Genomic DNA, 22,547 nt, shown 5'->3' on the forward strand with positions numbered 1-22,547 from the left:
ATCCTTCAGACCCTTGAGGCCACCATTTTTTGCCATGTAGGCAGGTGGGCGTTGGGCACAGGTGGGTTTAGGGAAGGGGGCTCAGCAGGGCCCCGGTGGCAGAGGGTTTGAGGTGCCACGGGTTCAGGATGAGTGTGGTGTTGGTGCCACCTCCTGGCTGCTCTTGGAACTACAGGGCTGGGCTGAGCAGAGCTACACTAGGGCGGAAGGTGGAGGGACCCGTTCAGAAGTCTTGGTAGGGAAGGAGCCCAGTAGTGAGGCTTGACCTGGCCCTGGGCCCGTTTCAGTTCCTGGACCACCTTCTGACAGGCATCGAGGACATCTGTGGCCACTATGGCCACCACCACTGGAAGGACAAGTAGGTGGCAGGCCTGGTGGGCGGAGGGGGGGGGGCAGGGGAGGATCTCCCGGGGAGGTGGGGGGGAGGCCTCGTCACCCCAGCCTGAGGAGCTGGCTGCATGCATCTCCTCCCTCCTCCCTCCAGGCTCAACCGGTTTAACAAGAAGTATGTGAAGAAGTGTCTGATAGCCGGGGAGCGCTCCAAGGAGCCGCAGCTCATCGCCTTCTACCACAAGATGGAGATGAAGCAGGCCATCGAGCTGGTGGAGAGCGGTGGCATGGGCAAGATCCCTTCTGCTGTCTCCACTGTCTCCATGCAGTGAGTGCCAATGGCCAATGCTGCTGGCAGGCCACGGCGGGGGGGGGGGGGGGGGGGGGGGGGGGGGGGGGGGGGGGGGGGGGGGGAGCAGGCCCCTCTCTTGTCCAAGCAGGGTGGGTCAGAGGGCTGCAGGGCCATGCTGAGGACCAGCCCCCCTCCCAGGCCATCCCCTGGGTGACCTCCTGGCCCGGCCCAGCAGCCTCCGGGACCACAGGAGTTCTCCCGGGGACCTAACCTGTGCCCTGGTGTCCAGGAACATCCACCCCAAGTCCCTGCCTGCCGAGCGCATCCTGCCAGCGCTGTCCAAGGACAAGGAGGAGGAGATTCGCAAAATCCTGAGGAACAACTTGCAGAAGACCAGGCAGCGGGTGAGGGGCGGTTCCCTGCCCCGTGCCCCTGCAGCCGAGGCGCCCCCAACCCCCGCCCCCACGCGCCCAGCTTCCGGTTCCTGATGGCTGTTCCTCCCACAGCTGCGGTCCTACAACAGACACACACTGGTGGCAGATCCCTATGAGGAGGCCTGGAACCAGATGCTGCTGCGCAGACAGAAGGCCCGGCAACTAGAGCAGAAGGTGTGTCTAGGACTGGAGCTGGCTCCTGCCTTTCCAGAGTCTGGGCTCCTCGCACGCCCCCACCTCCTCGCCCCTTTGCAGGGAGAACCACTGCCATCTGGGGTGGTATTTTGGTTTGTTTGTTTGCTTGTTTGGCCTCCTCCACTGGTTTTGAAGGCTGAGCCCCAGGACAGGTTCCAGAAAGCTGCCTCGTCCTTTACCTCCTTCCTTCCCAGAGCTCTACCTCCTTCCCTCCCAGAGCAGCAAAGAGGCCAGTTCCCCCTCATTGTATCTTCAGACACCTGTGTCTGTCCACGTGCTCTAACCCCTCGCTTTCTTTTTTCTTTTTTCAATGTTTATTTATTTATTTTAAGAGAGAAAGAGAGGGATTGCGTGCACACATCCAAGCAGGAAAGGGACAGAGAGAGAGAATCCCAAGCAGGCTTCACGCAGTCCGAGCAGAACCCAACATAGGGCTCAATCTCATGAACCCTGAGATCATGACCTGAGCAGAAATCAAGAGTCAGATGCTTAACCCACTGAGCCACCTAGGAGCCCCAGTCAAACCCCTCATTTTCTGAGGCCAAAGGCCAAAAACTGAGGCCAACAGGAAAGAAACCTGCCCAGAATCACAAAGCAAGGCACATGTGCATTCGTCCGTTTGCTCAGGAATGTTTGTGGAGTGTTCCTAAGTGCTGAGCAGCAGTGTAGCTGCTGTGGATCCAGTGGGGAATCAGCCCAGTCCCTCCCTTGCAACCTTTCCATGCAGTGGCCGAGGCAGGAAGGAAGGACAGGGGGCCTTGAGCACACTGAACAGGGAGGTGGGTGAAGCTTAGTAACAGAGCCATGATGGAGGGAGTGTGGGTACAGAAAGGCCCGGGCTGTGTGCACAAGTTCCCAGTCACCGAACACGGCCCATTGTAGAAACTGAGGGTTCAGCTTTCAGGAAAGTGTGTTAATGGTGTAAGGCTTCGGGCCTTATTCCAGGGGCAGGGAGGCCATGAAGGGATCTGAGTAAGGGGGTGATGTGGGAAGGTGTGAGGATGGCCTGGATTAGAGTGGTGGTGGGGAGAGATGGAAAGGAGTGGGTACACTCAGGGTACATTTAGGAGGCGGAACTGGCAAGCCTGACCAGGTTAAGGTGGGGCTGCAGGAAGAGGAAGAGTTAGGGGTCATCCTCCAGTCTTCTGGTTAGGGCGCTGGGAGTAGTGGTTGCCATAGGGGGTGCCGAGGATGGAACAAGGTCTTTTTTTGTTAACAATTTTTTTTTAATGTTTATTAATTTATTTTGAGAGAGAAAGAGAGTGGGGAGGGGAGGGGCAGAGAGGGAGACAAAATCCCAAGGCTTCCGCACCATCAGCACAGAGCCCAGCACAGGGCTTGAAAGTACGAGAGAGGGGAGCCTGGGTGGCTCATTTGGTTAAGCGTCTGACTTCGGCTCAGGTCATGATCTTGCAGTTCATGGGTCCCATCCCCATATTGGGCTCTGGGCTAACAGCTCAGAGCCTGGAGCCTGCTTAGATTCTGTGTGTGTTTATGTCTCTCTCTCTCTCTCTCTCTCTCTCTCTCTCTCTCTGCTCCTCCTCCTCTTGTGCTCTCCCTCTCTCTCAAAAGTAAGTAAACATTAAAAATGCATATATGAGAGAGATCATGACCTGAGCCAAAGAGTCGGACACTTAACTGACTGAGCTGCCCAGGTGCCGCTAGGATAGAACAAGGTCTTAAGGGAAGACAGGAATTTGAATTCCGTTTAGACATAGTGCGTTGAGATACCTGAGGGCCATTTGGGGTCTAGGTCTCCTGAGCTGACTTTATGGGTCTAGACCTCAGGGGCGAGTGTGGACTGGAGTAGATGGAGACCAGGGCAGTGTCACTCACTGGGCAAGGGATAGGACAGTTTAAGACTCCTCAGGAGATCGCATAGCTTGACCGGAGGCTCGGCCAAGCCTTCAGGAACCCCCGAAGTGCCAGCATGGCCTCAGCGCTGGCAGAGGCAGGCAAAGAGCCTAGTGAGGAACTGCCGAAGAGGGAGCGAGCGCCCGGGCACCAGCACGCCGAGGGGGGGTGTGGCCCCCGGCCTCAGGTGCCATCCAGAGGGGCTGCCCGTACTCACCCCCGTCTGCCATCTCTCTGTCAGATGAACAACTACCTGACGGTGCCGGCCCACAAGCTGGACTCACCCACCATGTCGAGGGCCCGCATTGGCTCAGGTAAGGCAGGGCGCAGGGTGCCTGGCGAGGGGCTTGAGGCTGGGACTCATTGCCACTGTCTCCTGAAGATGAGTCTCTGACAGGAATGGGGCTCAGAGAACCATTGGGGAGGACAGGCTTCTCCCTGTGACCTCCTCCCGAGCCATGAGCTCCTTCTACAGCACATGGAGTTGGGGATTCCCCAAGGGGCCAGAAGAATGGCCCTGCTGTCCTCCCTAGGGACAGAGGTGCTTCATGGGGGGCTCACGGTGACGACTGTGGACAGATTGGTGCCTGGCAGCGAGGCACGAAGGGTCTACACCATTGGAATATCCCAACATGTGAGGGAAACAACAGCAGGCCTTCTCCCAGGCCCGGGCCCCAGGGACAGATGGTGACTCAGGAAGGAGCCCTAATCCGTGGCCTGAGGAGGGTCACCTGTGGGAGTCCCTGGCCTAAGGAGAGGAACACAGTCTTACCTTTGGGACTCCGGTCAGAGGGGAAGAGAAACCATCTGATAAGGGCTCGTGCAGGCCCACGTGGAGTAATTCTGGAAGGCTCTGTGGGGGTTGCTGGAGCACGTCAAGGAGGAGCACATGCTGGGCCGGGCTCAGGGGCAGAAGCCAACGTGTGCCTTGCTCTTGGTCCCCAGACCCCCTGGCCTATGAGCCGAAGGCCGACTTGCCTGTTATCACCATCGACCCAGCCTCCCCACAGTCGCCCGAGTCTGTGGACCTGGTGAACGAGGAGCTGAAGGGCAAGGTCTTGGGGCTGAACCGGGATCCGGCGAGGGTGGTGGAGGAGGACGAGGAAGACGATGGGGGCATTGTCATGCGGACCAAGGAGCCCTCATCCCCAGGCACCGATGATGTCTTCACCCCCGGACCAAGTGACAGCCCCAGCTCCCAGAGGATACAGCGCTGCCTCAGTGACCCGGGTCCCCACCCTGAGCCGGGGGAGGGAGAGCCTTTCATCCCCAAGGGGCAGTAGCGCTGGGGTCAGTGGGCAGTGCCCGTCCCGCCACAGACTCTCCCACCAGAGCAGGGGCTGCTGGGGGAGCTGGGGGCTCCCCTCGTCCTTCCTGACCTGGACTGGCCCTGCCCCTCCCCCGACCGCATGGCAGCTGGGCCGACAGCCCCCACCGCAGCACGGCTTCCCCTCCTCCTGGGAAGCACCCTCCCTCCCGCCAGAACTGCCTTCCCAATCCATTCGGCAGAACTGTTGGGCTGGGAGGCAGATCCTGCCCCTTCCTGATCCAGGCTCTCTCCCAAACCCGGCCCAGGGCCTCTGGGTTCCCAGCCCTCGGAGGCCTGCCCCCCTTCTCCATCGCCTTCCTCATCCAAACCAATCTTAGTTCCTAACCAAAGAGCCTCTGGCTCAGTCTTGGCCCAGCCCGGAAAGGGAAGGAGCCAAGACCTCTCTTGGCCTAGGCTGGACCCTGCATTAACAGTGGGAAGACTAGGGGACCGGTCTGACTGGGGTACGGATCAGTGACACATGGCAGGTCCCCCCCTCCACCTCCTGCCTGCTCTGTCACCTGGCCAGCAGCCCTGACCTGTCTTCACTCAGAGCTGCAGGCTGAGGGCATCTCTGAGCTTCTCTGACCGGAGCCGGGGCGCTTGGGACAGTGATGTGACTTAGCTTTCCAGACTGCTCCAGCAGGGACCACTGGACCCTTCCAGCGCTGCTGTCGGGAGGGCCTGTCAGGGGCTCCAGAAAGTGCTGCCTTTTTATCTGTTTTGTTTGTTCACACTCCATGTATGATTCAATTTGCACAGAGGGCATTCCTGTTTTTAAAACATTTTGAAAACCCCTGGCTGAGCAGAGCTCTGGCCCTCCTACTCCAGAGCAGTACCCTTCCTCGTTTGTGCCTGTCTGCCCAGCACTGTCCCCCAGATCAGTCTTCTGTCTCCTGGGCTCCTAACTGTGGCCCCAAGACTGTGATTTTAGAAGTGACCCCCCCACACACACTCCAATTCATGATTCTCTCTAACTCACTGATGCTGGGCCTCCTGGCACCTTCTTTGCTCCTGGGCCTGACCCTCAGTCCCTGCTGCCTGTTCTTTCTCTCATTCCCTCCGCCCACCCCCTTGGCCCCTGGACCTCGTACGTGCCCCCGCCCTCCCCCTCTTACGTGCACTGCACCTGGCTTGCTGTAGAGCCCGGTCTTTAGGGGAGAAGGCCTCCCCGAGGTTGTCCTGCCCCGCCGGGGCTGGTGGTGGGCAGAGTCCTGGGCCCCCAGGGCCTTTGCTCACAGGCACACACTCCCACCCCCACTGCCACCATGGCCAGGCCCAGGCCTGTTGGTGTCTGTCCTTCCCCAGGATTGTGCAATAGTCAGAGTGTCCCTCCTCCCAGTGGACTGGGCAGTGGGCGCTCATCTGTCCCCCTCCTCTCCGTGCAAGTGCTGTTTTGGGCAGGAGTCCCCGTGCAAGGGTGACGTTGACAACCATGTTCAAAGCCACCACAGCTGCTGCCGCTCTGCTGCCTGTACAGAAGAAACCGAATCTTTTTCATATTCTAATAAATCCGTGTGAGTTTTTATACAGCTGAGGGCTGCTTCCTAAGGGACCAGGACTTTGGGAAGGAGGGCGGCCTGGCCTGGGGGCCCAAAGGATTTAGCTCACTGGCTAGCACAGAGAAATGCCTAATCCGCGTTAGCAGCTGGTGTGGTTATTGCTGCGTGCCAGGCCCCGGAGATGTGGCAGTGAGCGAAGCAAGACGCTCCTGCCCTCCGGCGCCTCCCGCCTCTGGAGGAGAGAGAGGAGCAATCAGACGTTCGTGAGAAGACCCATTGTTTGTGAACGACAGCCAGTGAAGGGGGGCCGGGAGTGGCAAGGAAGACTGTACTAAGTGATTTTAGGAAAGGACTGGAGAATAAGCTGAGGCTGATCAGGTGACAAAGGTTTCAGAGACTTCCTGAATATTCTAATTGGGAGCTGCACATGCAAAGACCCTAGGATCTGAGAAACAACCGGTTTGGCTGGGTCAGAGAGACAGGAAGGGAGGCAAAGATGGGCCTTCGCAGTCCTAGCCTAGATTGTGGTTTATACTAAAAGCAGTGGAAGGTTCTGGCACCTGTAGAGCGCCAAAATATGGTAATGTGGATGAAAGCGCTCAGACGTGTAAGCTTCAGCACCATGCCCAGTGGGCTCAGTTCCCTGGAGGTTGGATCCCTGAGGTGCATTTCCAGGAGCTGGCCACCAGGGGGCAGTGGGGCCTTGGCACACACCCCAGGTACCCTTGGAAGGTGGGCGGTCCAGGAAATCATCTTCTTTGCTCAGTCTGGGAGTCAGGAGTGGTCGGTGCCGCCAGGACTGTAGGGAAGGACCATACCATAGTTCCTGTACCAGTCGATGTGCCAACAAGAAACAGACGGTACACTCAGAGGGATACTGAAGAGCCTTCCACTAGAGGATTCTTTATGGAGGTGCAGGCAGGCTTAAGGGAACCTACCAGGAATGGGGCCCCAGGGGCTCACACTTCAGAAAGCCATTACAATCCCTAGACCCCTCTCCCCCTAGAACGAGGAGGAACTGTTCCTAGAAGAGGGGGCCACCCTGCCAGAGCCACAGCCATAGGGAGCAGAGTAGAGCCCCTGCCAGACAGGGAGACAGTGGATATATAGTCTGCCTTTGATCCTGCTGGTGCCTCCCCTTAGCCAAACCCATCAGGAAGCCAGAAGGGAAGGCACCTGAGTGACTTCACACTGTGGAGTTCAGTCCACAAAGGTCAGCCTTGCAGTAAACGGAGCGAGGGGAGAGTGGATTTAGGGGACAGGACATCCAAACAGAGCCATGCCTTTTGCCCACCACCATCCAGTCATCGTTCAGATGAAGAAACTCCTCTCCCTGTTGCTTAGTGCCTACAGAACGTCTGTCTGGGGTGATAGAAAGTTTTGGAAATAGATTATGGTGCTGGTGGCACAACACTGTGAAGTACGAAGTGCCACTGATCATTCACTTTAAAACGGCTCCTTTCATATAAACCACCTCAATTTTCTAAAAATGGAAGGAAAGCTTATCTTCAATAGAAACACGGTCTCATTAACTACCACCTCCTTGTCATACTTAACACATTTTTGTCACTCCGGTCATACCCTTTAACTTAAAATATTAGCCATCACCAGGGCTCTTCCAGTAAGATGAGGGGGAGGGGCAGGGGCAGAAAACCCACAACAGAAACCCAGAAACCCACTACAGCACCCCCTTCTGCAGCTGGTCACAAGGCTTAATTTTACACTCAACAGCATCCCTCTTCCACCCCCTTCCATACCCCTCTTACCAGCTGCTAGCTCTCAGGCTGGTTTGGTTCTTTACCTGGTGGGGTGTCCTAAGCCTTTATTCCCATGCAGTTCAGGTTCTTCTTGGTCTTAGGTGTAAAGGGTTGCCAAGTTTCCCATTAACGGTCGTCATTGGACATGGGAGCTCCAAGAGGTGCCCAATAAATACTCGGGATTCCAGACATAGCCCTCCTGTCCATCCCCCATTTTCCTTCTGGTAATCTAGATGAATCACACTATCTGGTACCGTTGACCCCCTCTCTGCCTTTTGATTAGGTAACATACAGAGCTCAAATTGACCCAAGGGAAGACTCTCCTTCCAATCTAAAGGAACCATATATGTGTTCCCTGGAGGAAGTATTCCTCCTTTGGGCACTAAGGACCCCAGACCCACTGAACATAAAGCTGAGGGGATGGAAAGCAAAACTTCCTCCCGTGGGTCATTTGGAATAATATTGAGAGGAGCCGCTCCCATGGCTACCAGCTACTTGGCCCCTGGGCTTCTGCATTCTCGCTATGAGAGGTGGAGCCAGATGTTGGCCACTGATTTAAAGCATGTCCTGCATTCTAGTTGTCAACCTAACCTCACAGATTGGTATCTCCCACCCGGTGCTGTAACACTATTCTGTCCATTCAGCTGCTTCTGAGTGACAGGGGGCATTGTAAGTACAGTGCAGTATGACCACTGCTGTTCGCCCCTCACCATAAAATACAGTTAGGCAATGTGTGGAATGGCACAGTAATGAGTAAGGCATTCTGGAAAGATGATGGTGCTGGCGGAATCCTTGCAGGCAGGGAAGAGAAGTCGATATCAGAAATATGTATTTATTACCGTGAGCTAATAACTGTTCCCTTCACAAAAGAAGGGGTTGGTGCAATCAACCTACCAATGGGTGACTAGCTGGTAACCCTAGAAGAGTGGTTCTCAAATTTTTGGTCTCAGAAATCCTTTACGTTCTTAAAATTTACTGGAAAATTATAGAGAGGTTTTGGGGGGGATATATTTATTTTGCTGGATTAGAAATTAAGCTTTAAAATGTCAATTCACTTTAAATAAACCTTGTACATGTTAATATAAAATTCTGAATGGAAAAAAAAACTTTTTCAGAACAAAAACTGAGGAGAGCAGCATTACTTAACTTTTTTCCAAATCTCTAAAGAGATTGGGCTTGATACAACCCAGCTAGATTCTCAAATCTGCTTCAGCATTTAGTCTGTTGTACATATGTCAGCCCTCTGGAAAATTCCACCATACACTCATGAAAGAATGACAGTGAAATAAGCAAAGAATGCCTTAGTATTAATATGAAAGTAGATTTTACCTCACAGAACTCCTGGAAGAATTTGGGGGTTCCTGGTGTACACTCTGAGAACCATCGCCCCAGGGAATGGTGCCACATGGGAAATTCTCTTGGTCTTTGCTGCTGGCAGCTTGAGTGCTCAGCAGTGCCAGTTGCCCATTAGATTTGGTAAGGGAAATGGATTGACCCTGTGTGTATTAGTTTTCCATGGAAAACCCCAAATTTAGTGGCTTCAAACAACACAAATTTATTATATTACAGTTCTGGAGGTCAGGAGCTTGATATAAGTCTCACTGGGCTAAAATCAAGGCGTCAACAAGGCTGCATGCCTTTCTGAAGTCTCTAGAGGAGAATCTTTTTCTAGCTTCTAGAAGCTACCTGCATTCCTTAGCATGTGCCCTCCTTCCGTCTTCAGACCTAGTCACAGCCAATCCTTTCTCACATCACACTACCCTGACACAGACTACTTCCTGCTTCCTCATTTAAAGACCCTTGTGATTACATTGGGCCCGTCCAGATAATGCAAGATAATCTCCCTACTTTTACAGTCGGCTGATCTGCAACCTCCATTCTATCTGCTACCTTAATTCACCTTTGCTGTATAAAATATATTCACAGATCCCAAGAATTAGGACATCTTTGGGTGGTCATTTATCCTGCCGACCTTACTATGAATAGCCCCTAATCCCTGCCACCATGGCCACTTTGTATGTGGGCCCACTGAGTAAGAACCAAGATATCTGGGGAAAGAAGCTGACATGTACACAATAGATCTCGTCCATTTGATTATTTAGAGGCTTCTTCCTAATGGATGCACTCTCAGAGCATTTGTATGGGTTAGAAATAGCTTTACCATCGGTGCCCATTTCAAGCAGTCCATCCATATATTTCCCTCCTAGACCTCACCACCAATCTCCCTAACTTGTTATTTTCAGGTTTCTGACCAGCCAGCAAACGTGTTAGCCGCTGCTCATGAGTCAGTGTAGGTCTGTGCCTCAGGTCGTCTCACCTAGCATGCAGAATGGAGAATCCGTACAATCGAAAGTTCTACCCTGATCCTCCCAGAGGTTATCCCTTCACCACTGTCTTTTAGAGATACCCTGAGTGTGGCTTTAATGCAGCAGCTGTCCACTTGTGGCTGGTGCTTACATACCGCGCAGACTCATTCGGAAATCATGTCTGTGTTTTTTCCTCCATGTTAACTGGTTATAGCAACTTCCCCAACTTGAGGGAGAAGCAGTGAAGCAATACGAGGAGATGCCATGGGAATTTGAACCACCTGCTCATGCAATTTCCCTGTGCCTTCTGGACGTGCTCAGACCTGATCTCCTATATACTATTTAATAATAGAATGCTACCATGCATGTCCAATTTTATGATTAGCTGGATCAGATAATATCCAATTCTGGTTGCATGGGTCACTTGGTGTCCATAGTCCAGCATTCAGTCTCCATTATGTCCAGTTGTGAGCCAGGAGCTGTCTCTTTTTTTTTTTTTTTTTTTTTTTTTTTGGGTTTAAGTGAATGAGGGGCTAAGAGAGAGAATCCCAGAAGGGACAGAGAGAGAGAAAGAGAAGTAGGGCTCATCCGAAGCGGGGTTCAAGCTCACCCAAAATGGTGCTCTAACTCATGAACCGTGAGATCATGACCTGAGCCAAAGTCAGATGCTTAACAACTGAGCCACTCAGGGACCCAGGAGCTGTTTCTAAATGGAGACTAGTTATTGGAACAAGAGAGCATGAATTAATCCAAAACCCTAAGGGTCTGTAACTTTGCTGCAGAGAACTCTCCCATTGGGGCTTGTCTGTACAACATCTTTTTCGGCCATAGTCACTTCCAAGCCCTAAAGCTCATGTGAGAGGGCGGCCTGGACCTGCAGAGCCCTATGTTGCTGCAGGGCCTTGCTGGAAACTTGCAGTCTTACAGGTTTTTCAGTAAATGAGCAGGACAGCACAACCAAATATGATGAGTGTTGTCTCGAAACTTCAGCATTCCATCAAACATTTTGCCTTTTTCTTGGCAGTGGGCAATATAAGGTTCAGCAACCTCTCTTTCGTTTTACAGATGTCTTGACATGCCCCAGACTCTAGAAAGTTCACTGACATGCCATGCCTCCGAATTTTTGTGAGATGGAGCACTCTTTCTTTGGCATGCATAGGTTCTACCAAGAATCTAAATGCTCCCCGTATCCCACTCACCGGACCCAGTTACCACTCTCATCAATGTAATGGACTAACACGGAGTTCTGAGCTATATCAAGATGATTATTGTCACTTTGGACTACATTATGACAGAAATCAGCAGAATAGACAAAGCCCGGAGATAGTAAAGATGTACTGTCTCTGCTACACAAAGGCAAATGATTTCTGATTCTCTTTACTTAGTGGAACAGAAAGGGAAGCCACTTGGGGTCAAAGATGTAGACCAGGCCAGGAAATGTGTTGATTTGTTTTCAGTAAAAATTGCATGTATAGACCCACAGCTGCAATCGACATCTACCTAATTGACTTCACAGGAATCTGCAGTCATTCCCCAAGACCTAACTGGTTTTGGCACCAGCCGCATAAGTGAAGATAAACTGAGTCTTGATAGGAATGGCTGTCTCTGCCTATTTCAGATCTTTGATGGTGGCATTAATTTTTGAAATTCCCTTAGGAATATAGTATTGCCCTTGGCTGGCTATTTTGATGGTGGTGACGTTGCAGCGGGGGGTGGGGGGGGTGGAGGGGGAGGAGGTGGTGAAGTGGGGCGGGGGAGCTTCCGTTTGGCCCCTTCCAGCCTAAGACCTCTCACTCCATGAGCCAGGAAATTAATGGGGGGTCTATGGTCCTTTGGATCCACTGGAGCTACGAACAGATTGAAAGTCTTGAACTCATGGCTCCATGCAAGAGTGGAAATTCAGAAAGCCATCAGGGTGGCTCCGAAGGGATCTTTGCTCTCTGGTGGCCATGGCACAGACGCAGCAGAGAACCAAGCCCAGGGCCTGACCATCAAAACCCCAGAGTTGCAGAGCCAATGAAATGTGCAGCCCCATCAAGTATCAGGCTGAAGGGAGAGCACTGGTTCAGGAAGGACCCCCAGACATGGGCTGGGGATACCTGGGGAGAACTTTGAACCCCCAACACACCCTGAATCTTTTCTGTTCGTGAAAGCAGAAGCAGCCCCCCCCATTCCTGCCCCCCGCCTGACGCACACCGCCCTTGCCTTCAGTCTGAAGAAACCAGCCTTTCCTAGCATAAAAGTCATTCAGTCACTTCACTCGGAGAAGTCACCACACAAGAGATGCTGATTTTCCCTCAGAATTCACCCCATCACCTCTCATTGCCTACGGGCCCATAGTGAGAATTTCTTTCCCAGTGTAGCCCAGGTTAATCTGGGCTTTCAATCTGGTTTCTTTCTTTGTGTACATTTCTTAGGGCAATCAGATGCAGAGTCACAAGGCCATTCCGGTCTGTAATCACTACTGTCACCATGGTGACTAAGTGCCAGAGCTTCCTGATCTCCCAACATCTCACCTGTCTATTTCTTGCCACCGTTGGCCCTAAAGTCTGGAGCCATGATGCCTCTGGATGCCACAGATTACCATTGCCCATTACCCCCTGTCAAGGAGGCTCTTCACGCACTAATCAAGCTGTGCGAGCAGCCCAGTTTCAGATGTCAGCCTCCCATTCCAGGATCTGTTTCCCAGGGCTATTCTGGTATCAATTCTTGGAGCCATAGGAGCCCTGGATGGAAACTGATGGCATATTTAAAGGGGTAATTGAAAAGGGTTTGAGGAAGGGACTTTGACCAAGTGTGGGCAGCATTGAAGGAGCCAAGCAAGGCTGGTGAAGCACTCAGGGCTAGCAGCAGCAGGAAGATTTTACCACCTGGGGAACAGGGGAAGTTTCCAGAACCTGGTGAGAGCTAGTGCCTTGGAACAGATCTGCCTCCACTGAGCAGTGCAGAATGGAGAAAGGTGGGGAGTGGGCCTGCACTGGCAAGTGGAGAACATCTGACACAATGCTCCATTTTGCAGACAGAAACTAAGGCTTAGCTGCCCACATGCGTTCAGCAAGTAGGTCCAGGGTGCGCAGACACGCGTGCATGTGTGTGTGCGCGTGTGTGTATGTATGCTGGTGTGAAGAGAGAGGAGCACAGAGCCCTGTCCTGGAAGCACCAGCCTGCAGTTGAGGCAGACACCCACACTCAGCCTCATTTCCTCATCTGTTACAAAGTCTTCATAATTTCTACCCATATCATAAGCTTCATAAAAGGATCATGGGAGGGGCGCCTGGTTAAGCTCCTGACTTCAGCTCAGGTCATGATCTCGCGGTTCGCGAGTTCGAGACCCACCTCAGGCTCTGTGGTGACAGCTCAGAGCCTGGAGCCTGCTTTGGATTCTGTGTCTCCCCCTCCCTCTGCCCCTCCCATGCTCATGTTCTGTCTCTCTCTGTCTCTCAATAATTTTTTTTTAATTTTTTTTAAAAAAAGGCTCATGTGAGAGCCAGGAAAGCAACGATCCATCAAGGATATCTTTTGAGGGCCCATTATTTGCTGGACTCTGTTCAGGGTAAGGCTAGAGGGTAGAGGGGGACACATGGAGAGAGCTGAGATACCCCCCATTCTTGGCTCCTAGGATGTCCCAGAGAGGGGCTTCAGGAAGGAAGACCATAAGAATTGAACCCAGGAGCAGGAGTCCCTGGGTGGAAGGTGGAAAGTCTGGGCGCTGCAGAGAGAGAGAAAAGGGCAGCCTTGGTCATACATCTCTGGAGCTGTTTCTCCTTTCATGTTTCAGAGAAGCCCCCGATACCACCCTGCATCAGGAAGGGGGGAAAGGGGAGTCAGAGGTGGCTCTGCAACTAGGTGGCAGGTGGTCTGAGAAGATTGTGTTCGAAAGTGATCTGTGTTGGTGGGACTGGCCGTGTGGCCCACAGGAGGTCAACCAGACTCTCTGCTTCAGCACGTCACTAGTCCTAGGCCCGCTGGCTGGCTGGCATTCCGGGCCCACAAGCCAGCCCACCAAGATCCCTTTTCCTCAGCCTAGTCTGCTGGTTCTACTCTACTGTAGTGTCTGAATTTGAGCGTAAATGGTGTGATGTTAGATGTGTGTTAGTTTAAGCTCAGCTCCCGGAGCCGACTGCGCGCTGACTGGGAATTCACTGAGACAGGTGAGGGTGGAAGTTATCACTCCCTTTAGCCAGCAGGGCAATTCTCCAGGCCTGGCCACTACCAGAGCATCAGCTGATTTTGTTTCCCATCCACCCCAGAGGCTGTGCCAGTTAGCACACTGACACTAGAAATGGGTCTCATTAGTAAAAATAGTGATGTCGAGATATGGGGACCGGCTGGAGTATTATAAAAACATTCCGCTGCCCTTGCCTGAACAGCCTATGAAAATCCAGCTACCAACAGTGATTGCAGTGAGTTTGGGGACTGACTAGAAGGGAGCAAAGAGGGAATTTCTGGGGTGACAAAAATGTTCCTTATCTTGATCTGACTATTGCCACTTAGGATTTGTGTGTATTACCATGTATAAATTTGATGCCCATGTTTAAAAAAATGATATTAAAAAATCTAGCCCCCAGCCCCGGAGTTCACATTCTGAATAATTAATCCCCGCAGCACCCAGTGTTCTGCTGCTGCTTGGGAGAGTTCTGGGAGCCTGGCTGGTTAGATGCCAGCCCAGTCCCACGGCTGGTATAGGGTCCCATTCTTCACAAGCTCGCCATTCGTGCAAAGGTGAAACAGACCACCTTTTTGTAGCCTGGCGGAGCAGACAGACAATAATCACGTGCACACATCTGTCTATTTGTGCTCTATTTGAGACAGAATAATCGGAGGGAGCCCTTCAAAACCTGGGGTCCTGAAGGGCTCTCTGAGGAGGTACTGTGTAAGCTGCAGCTCCAGTGAAAGAGGGCCCCAGCTATGGTGAGCAGGAAGAAGAATGTTCGGTCAGAGAGATGGGCAGGACTGTGACATTTCTGAGGACCCGAGAGAAGGGCTTTTGTGGCTGGAGAGCAGGGGGGAGAAAAGCACAGAAGCACAGGAGAGCAGGGAGTGGTTCTATTTGAAGTGCACTGGAGACATATTCCCACGATTTAGACAGGGTAGTTACATTATCTGATGGCTGCTTTTAATGGATGACTTTGGGCCATGTGGAGAATTGATTGAAGGGGGTCTGGAATGGAAGAAGGAAGTAAGGACACAGGAGCAGTGTCCCAGGTCAAGGTGACAGTGGCCAGGACTAGGGTGCAGACAGCACTGATGTAGACATGTGTCATTTAGAGGTATAATGACAGACCCTGATGGGCTGCAAACCAGAAGTGAGAGAAAGGCAGGAATCCAGGAAGACTCCCGCGTCCAGGCTCTAGTGGCCGGGTGGGGGCGCTGCTGTTCACTCCGAGGGACAGCTGGTCTGGGAGGCGGGAAATTCTGAGTTCCCTTTAGCACGCATTGAGTTTGAGATACCAGTGGGAGAGCTGGGTGGAGCTATCAAGTAAGTCTTCACATAAAGACCTGGAGCTCGGGGGAAGCGCTGGGCTAGAGACAAAATGGTGTGAGTCTTACAGTATCTAAATGACATTAAAAGCCACAGAACCAAGTGAGCCAACCTAGGGAGAGAGCAGGTGGCCCAGGGCCCAGCCAGGGATCTAGGGAACCACCAGCATTTCAAAGTTGGGTGGAAGAGGAGCAAACTGTGCAAGACTGAAGGGACTGGCCGGAGACTTGGAAGAAAAGTCAGAAGCGTGTGGTATTATCAAAAGGAGAGTATGTCAAGGAGGAGAAAATGGGCAGCAGCATTAAATGCAGTTGGAACCATGAGTCTGATGAGAACAGAAAAGGGCTAACCGGGTGGAGGAGGCTGTGATACACCATCACAGGGATTCAAGCGACCAAATCCAGAAGGTGGGGAATTCTGGAACAATGACCATGTTTCTTTAAAAACATAAGTGGCAAGACCAAAAACTAAAAAGTATAAAGAGGATTACTGTAGTTTAAATGAAACTATATCAGCCAAATACAATGATTGGCGCATGTTTCGGTCTTGATTCAAACCAGCCTGCTGCAAACGACATTTATGTAACAATCAGGGGAATGTGATGACTGGTATTAGGTAACAATAAGGAATTACTATTATTTTCTTATTAACAATGCTACTGTGCTCCTATTTTAAAAGTCACTGTCTTAGGGCACCTGGCTGGCTCAGTCGGTGGAGCATGTGAGTCTTGATCTCAGGGCTGTGAGTTCAAGCCCCACATTGGGAATAGAGGTTACTTAAAAATAAAATCTTTTTTTAAAAAAGTCATTGTCTTAGAAATCCATACTGAAGTACTGATTTATTTACTGATGATGTAAACACCTTGGAGTTCCTTTAAAATAACTAGAAGAATTGAGGGGAAAGAAATAAGTGGTGGAGCAGAGATGGAACATTAGCCACACATTAGCTTGTTGGAGCTGAGTGTTCGAGTTTGTGGACATTCGTTATATTGTTCTCTCTATTTTATGTATGTTTGAAATTTTCCATAATAAAAAAAATTAGAAGAAAGAAAAAATTCAAAAGAAAAGTGCCTATTGCTTTTGGCAAGATGGACAACCAGTTAATTTGACGAGGGAAGTCTCAGTAAATGGACGCCAGATTGGAGTGGGCAGAGAAGTGGATGGGGAACGGATACATCAAGTCTATACTGCACTTTGAAGTTCTCTGTGTTAGGGAGACCTTGAGGCAGCAACTGCAGACCTAAGAGTCACAGGATCCCATGATAGGCAGAATTCTAAGATGGCCCCCAAGATTCCTCCCTCCTGGGGGTCATGCCTTGTATAATCCCCTCCCCTTGAGTGTGGACAGAAACCCTATCATGGGATATCACACCTGTGATTCGGTTACATTATATGGCAAAGGTGAAGGATTTTGCAGATAGAATTTAAAATCCCTAATCCATTGACTTGGAGTTAATCATAAGGTAGCTTATTCTGGTGGACCTGACCTAATCAGGTGAGCCCTTAAAAGAAAGAGATTCCACTCCTGGCCTTGAAGAAGCAATGTGCCATACTGTGAAGAGAGCCACGTGGCCAAGAACAGCTCGTGGCCTCTAGGAGCTGAGAGTGGCCCCCAGTCGACAGCATGAAAATGGTGACCTCAGCCCTACAACTGCAAGGAGATGAATTCTGCCACCAATTAGGAAGCTTGGGATAGGGGCCCAAGCCTCAGAAGAGGTCACAACCTCGCCCAACACTTAGCTCTCAGCCTGGTGAGACCCTGGGCAGAGAGCCCGGCCAGTGCATGCTGGACTTCTGACCCACGGAAACTGTGGAGCAATCAGTCTGCGTTGTTCCAAGCCACTGAGTTTGTGTTTGTGTGTCACGTGGAACAGAAGACCAACACAGATGCTTGTTTTGTTTTATTGGGGAAGATGGGAGATATTGGAGATGGTCCTAAGCTTTTGGGAAATGACCCAGGTGGGAAGGAAACACTGAGAAAGTAAAAGGGTTGTAAAGATTCAGAGTCAGCCACCCCAGAGGGAAGCAGGGGCAGCTTGTCCAGAGAATGCCCACGCAGGTGGGTGTGCAGACTTCAGGGGAGGAAGATGAAACCATGTCGGTGTGACAGAGGACTTTAACTGTCTGTGTAAAGAACGAGGGAAGGTCGGAGCACCTGAGTGGCTCAGTAGGGTAAGCATCCGACTTCAGCTCAGATCATGATCTTGCGGTCCGGGAGTTCGAGCCCCGCATCGAGCTCTGTGCTGACAGCTTGGGCTCTGTGCTGACAACCTGGAGCCTGCTTCAGATTCTGTGTCTCTCTCTCTGCCCCTCCCCACCCATGCTCTGTCTCTCAAAAAATGAATAAATGTTAAAAAAAAAAAAAAAAACTTGAAAAAAAAGAATGAGGCAAGGTCACCAAAGGAGAATATAGCTAGGAAAAGAGATAGGGAACCTGAGGAATGAGAAGGAAAGCAATAAGTATCTCAAGAGAGTGGAGAAGTAGGAAATCATTCTTATTAGAAAAACAGTAGAATTTTCCATGTTGGGACATTAGATGTTTGAGAATAAGACACCGGTCAGCCTCATTGTATGACTTTCTCTGTGATCTTCAGATACTTGAGCTCAGGTACCAGAATGGCTTTTGCCAAGTAAGCAAGACAAAATGAAAGAGGGGCTAAGGAGTTCATATTTGCAGGGACGTGATTATACTAATGAACCATAGAATATAGCAGAGATCCAAAGAGAAGCAAGGAAGGAAGGAACAGACGGAAGTTGATGGGAACAGAGGTACACAGCCTAGATACCTCCATGCGACAGGAGAATTATTAAGCAGGTGTGTGTTGTTAAGGAAAAGGCAAAAGTGCTGAAATAAAAGTATCACAAGATGCACAAATGGGACTTTTTTCTTCACACAACAATCCTGAGATCAGGGGTCCAGGTTGCTGGAGCCGCTCTGCTCCCTGAAGCCATTCAGTGACCAGGTCCCTTCCACCTTACCGTTCTGACATCCCCCAAGGTGTTGTCTTTATCTTTATTATCAAAACAGGGTCCATGTTCAGCCCGGAGGGAGGGAAATGGACATGAAAGAGAATGTATCTGAAATGCTAAGGTGTGTGCTCGGAGGTACGACGTATCACTTCTGCTCACATCCATTGACACTAGCCCATGATATGGCCTCACCCAGCCACAAGGAGCCTGGAAAATGCAGCTGCTACCTGGGAAGCAAATAACTCTATCTACTAAATGCAAAAGAAGGAGAGAATAGGTTTTGGTGGACATCCAGCAATCTTTGCCACAGGGGGTATTTTAGAAAACAAGCATGGCAATTGTCATATGTGAAATCATAATTTAATAATTCCCTTTATTTGAATATTACCCATTATACCTAATTTTTATGTACTATAATTAGTTCACCAATTAACATCTTAGTACATAAGTCTTTGGGAGAGAAGTTTCTGGTAAGCATCTACCTAAAAACATCTTCCTGAAAATGAAAAGAGCTGAACAAGCTTATAATAATTAACCAGGCAAAAGCTAAGTGAAGAGAGGGAAGCCAAGCTTTGGAGGTCATTTGCCAATCAGATACATAGGGATTTTGGGTTTGTTTGTTCTCGCAAAACCCAGGACATAACCAAGAACAAGATTCGTATTAGGGCCACATTCTCAGTGCAAGAGTGAACCAGAAGAAACCACTCCTGTGGCCCCAGGGGACTCAAAGAAACATACCACAGTGTCACACAGAGCAGGAGAGAAAAATCTCAGCCCCGAGACATTGCATCCTGAAGCTATCCCTTGTGGAGAACTGCATACCGAATTCCCGTCACCCACTGTGGCCTACAAATATTCAGATGTAAGTTTCGTTTAAACCGATCCTGGGCTTCTAATGCCCCTTGCACCTGCTAGAAGCAAATGCAAATGTCCTCTGAAGCAATGCACCATCATCTTAAGCCCCAAGAGTTTCAACAAATTATGTTCTTAAAACTGTGAACTGCTAACCACACAAATGAGGGGAAAAACTACTGTGAGTGACCATAAAGGAAAAGATAGATACACTTAATGATATAAAAATGTAGAAACTCCATAAAGAGAATAAAAAGACATGGCCCGCAATGGAGTAATACTTGAACATACATTACAGCTAAGGGAGTCCTATCTCGAGTATAGGAAGAACTCCAGAAATCAACAAGAAAAAGACAAACCCACCCAGTAGAAAAATGGGCAAAGAAATTCAATACACACACACACACACACAAAGGAAATCCAAATGGCCAGTAAATATATGGAAAAGTCCTAAACGCCATAAGAAAGCAGGAAAACGCAAAGACTGTAATGAAATACCGCCATACGCATGCCAGTTGGGTAATATTCAAAAGTCTGGCAAGACCAGGTAGTGGCGAGGGTGTGGGGGGACAGGAACTCTCACAGACTGTCGGTGTATATTAGCCTAACTACTTTGGGGAAAGTTTGGCATTTTCCAGTACAGTGGTATAAACATACATATCCTGTGACCCAGCAACACCACTACTGGAAAATACCGTAAGAAGTGCATGCACTGTGTCTCAGGAGACATGTACAAAAATCCTCAGAGAGAAATGATTTCCGTAGCCCCTAACCGGAAACAATCAAAATGCCTATCGATAGTAAAGTGGATAAATAAATTTTGTTATAATCCCACCCTGGGGTATTAAAGAGCAATGAAAATAAACAAACTAGAACCTCCCAACAACATGGGTTAATGTTACAAATCCAATGCTGAGCAAAAGAAGCAAAACACAAAAGATACACAGGGAATTACTCCACCTATATAAAGATCAAAAGAAGAAAAAATCTAAACTGTATCGCACAAGGATGGATAAACTATAAAGAATGATAAAACTATAACACTAGACAGAGATTACCATAAAAATGCAAGAATGCAAGAATGATTACCCCTAAGAGGAAAGGAGGCGATAGGATTGAAAAGGGGTGCATGTGGTTTCTGGCGGTGCAGGCAATACTCAATTTCTTCATTTGGGTGGTAATTACACGGATGTTTGCTTTGTAACTATATGTTATACTGTGCATTTATCTTTTATGCACTTTTCTATGAGTTGTAATTTATAATCAGCTTTTTAAACTGAAAGAAGATACTATGAACAACTTTATGCCATATTTGAAAACTTAGGCAATATGGGGACACCTGGGTGGCTCAGTCGGTTGCGTTGACTCTTGGTTTCAGCTCAGGTTGTGGTTCGTGGATTCAAGCCCCATGTCCATGCTGAAATTGCAGAGCCTGTTTGGGATTCTCTCTCTCTCTCTGCCCCTCCCCCACTTGTGCATACCTGCAACTCTCTCTCACTCTCTCAAAATAAATACACTTAAAAAGAAAAAAAAAAAGAAAATTTAGGCACTATAGACAAATTTCTAGAAAACTATTACTTCCAAAACTGAATCCAGAAAGAGATACCTGAAGAGTTCTATAACTAGGAATCTATTGCGATGTAACAATTATAATAAACTTAGCAACTAAAGTTTATATACATGTCATGCCAAACCCAAACTTGGACATCCCACTATGGACCATTTCCGAAAGGGTTGTGGGGAGGGAGAAACCCAGACCCAACTATTCTCTAGGGCCAGTTGTCCCCGTCCGTCCCTACCAGAAGATAGCCGGCACCAGGGGCTAGAAAGGGAGGGGGAGAGGCTGGAAAGACTCAGGTCATGGGGCTGACCTACTCTCTAGGAGGGGCTGGGCTGGGCTGGCCGGGCTTCCTCTGACTGTCGCAGGCTGGCCCCCACCACCCTCTGCAGGACCCACCAACAGGCTTCCAATCCTACTGGTCCTCCAAGGACAGTATTTCTCTCTGGTTCTACCTATTTCCTGTTGTTTTTGCCCATAGCCAACACTGCAGCTGGAAGATCCATTCATGATGAAAAATCGCAACTCAGGTGTATTTCCACCCCTGTCGGGTGAAAATCCTCCATTTACTTTATCACTGGGCCTGGCCTGGAAAAAGTAGGAGGTGCCCCAGACGGTCCCACCCCACCTTGGGCTCTCTCCAGATTCTTATCTCTGTGTAATAGCAGCCTCCATTTCATTTTCATAGTCAAGGTCAACTCCTTAGCCAACACCATAAGGAACTTTATGATTTTTTTCTCAGTGGCCAGTCTCATCTTCTGATTCAGAGGAAGCATTTTTGCATCTCTTGATAGACCCGGTTCTCCCCCTGGGTCCTAAGTATGGACCGCTCTGACCTCTCCCACCTTGGTCCCAGCCCCACGTATTTGACTCCAGGAGAACCAGCTGGTGTTGTTATTAGCTCAGCACACGCACCACAGCCTGAAGACTGGTGGGCTCCACGAGGTGCTGTCTCAAACCATAAAGGAGCCTGCCATAGGGTGGGTTGCTGTGCTTTAATTTAAGGCCACCCAGTCCCAGGTGATGGGCACAAGGAAAGACCACTGAATCCCATGGGCACTGCCCTATTGGAGTACATCTTCAGCCTTCACAGAGACATGAACTTCTTGGCGGGAGACAATGCTATGTTAGATAATGCCTACCAGTGGCATTCAGTAAGTTTATGGATGGAGGTACAGAGAGAGCAGAGGAAGGGGAGGACTCTAAACCCGATCCTACAATAAGGGTCTACTGCCGGTGGACAAGTTGCTGGCCCTTCATTGACTAGGGTCTTGACCAGCTGTGGCCTACAGGAGACTCAGAACCCAGGACATCGCTGTGTAACAATTTGTCCTCCTCTTGGGAAGCAGATGGAATTAACAAACTGTGGCTATTAAGCAAGTTATACCGGAAGATAAATTATACATATTACATCAAGGGGAAAGAGAACATGTGATGTTTGCAAAATTCTTACAGGAATTTGTCCTTGTCCTGGAAGGAAAAAAAAAAATGCTGGCTTGCTGTTTAACATTTCGATTAGAAAGTTGAAGCTCTTTGTGCCTCAAATAAGGCAAGAAGGACATGCTGGGCTATCACCTCTGAAGCTACCTCAAATGAATAGGAGTCACGACCTAGCTCTGCCCAGTGCCGTCCCAAGGAATAATAGTCAAATGTTGCTCAGCCTTATCTTAGGTCAGAATAATGGGACAGGAAAAGACCGTGGCTGCT

The 22,547-nt window shown here is 50.0% G+C and overlaps 1 protein-coding gene across 1 annotated transcript in view; it reads left to right on the forward strand.

Annotated features, from left to right (window-relative positions):
* The window catches only part of SLC9A1 (solute carrier family 9 member A1), a 49,488-nt gene extending 43,542 nt beyond the window's left edge, over positions 1 to 5,946 (forward strand). Inside the window, exons 7-12 of the mRNA XM_039232096.1 lie at positions 288 to 358; positions 485 to 658; positions 912 to 1,026; positions 1,129 to 1,230; positions 3,347 to 3,419; positions 4,051 to 5,946. Of these exons, the coding sequence (XP_039088027.1) occupies positions 288 to 358; positions 485 to 658; positions 912 to 1,026; positions 1,129 to 1,230; positions 3,347 to 3,419; positions 4,051 to 4,388 (873 nt within the window). The 3' untranslated portion in view covers positions 4,389 to 5,946. The remainder of the gene's footprint in view (positions 1 to 287; positions 359 to 484; positions 659 to 911; positions 1,027 to 1,128; positions 1,231 to 3,346; positions 3,420 to 4,050) is intronic.
* The last annotated feature ends 16,601 nt before the right edge of the window (positions 5,947 to 22,547 follow it).

The sequence above is a fragment of the Hyaena hyaena genome, unplaced genomic scaffold (genome assembly GCF_003009895.1).
Source record: "Hyaena hyaena isolate Hyena2069 unplaced genomic scaffold, ASM300989v1 scaffold_3, whole genome shotgun sequence".
NCBI classification, from domain to species: Eukaryota; Metazoa; Chordata; class Mammalia; order Carnivora; family Hyaenidae; genus Hyaena; species Hyaena hyaena.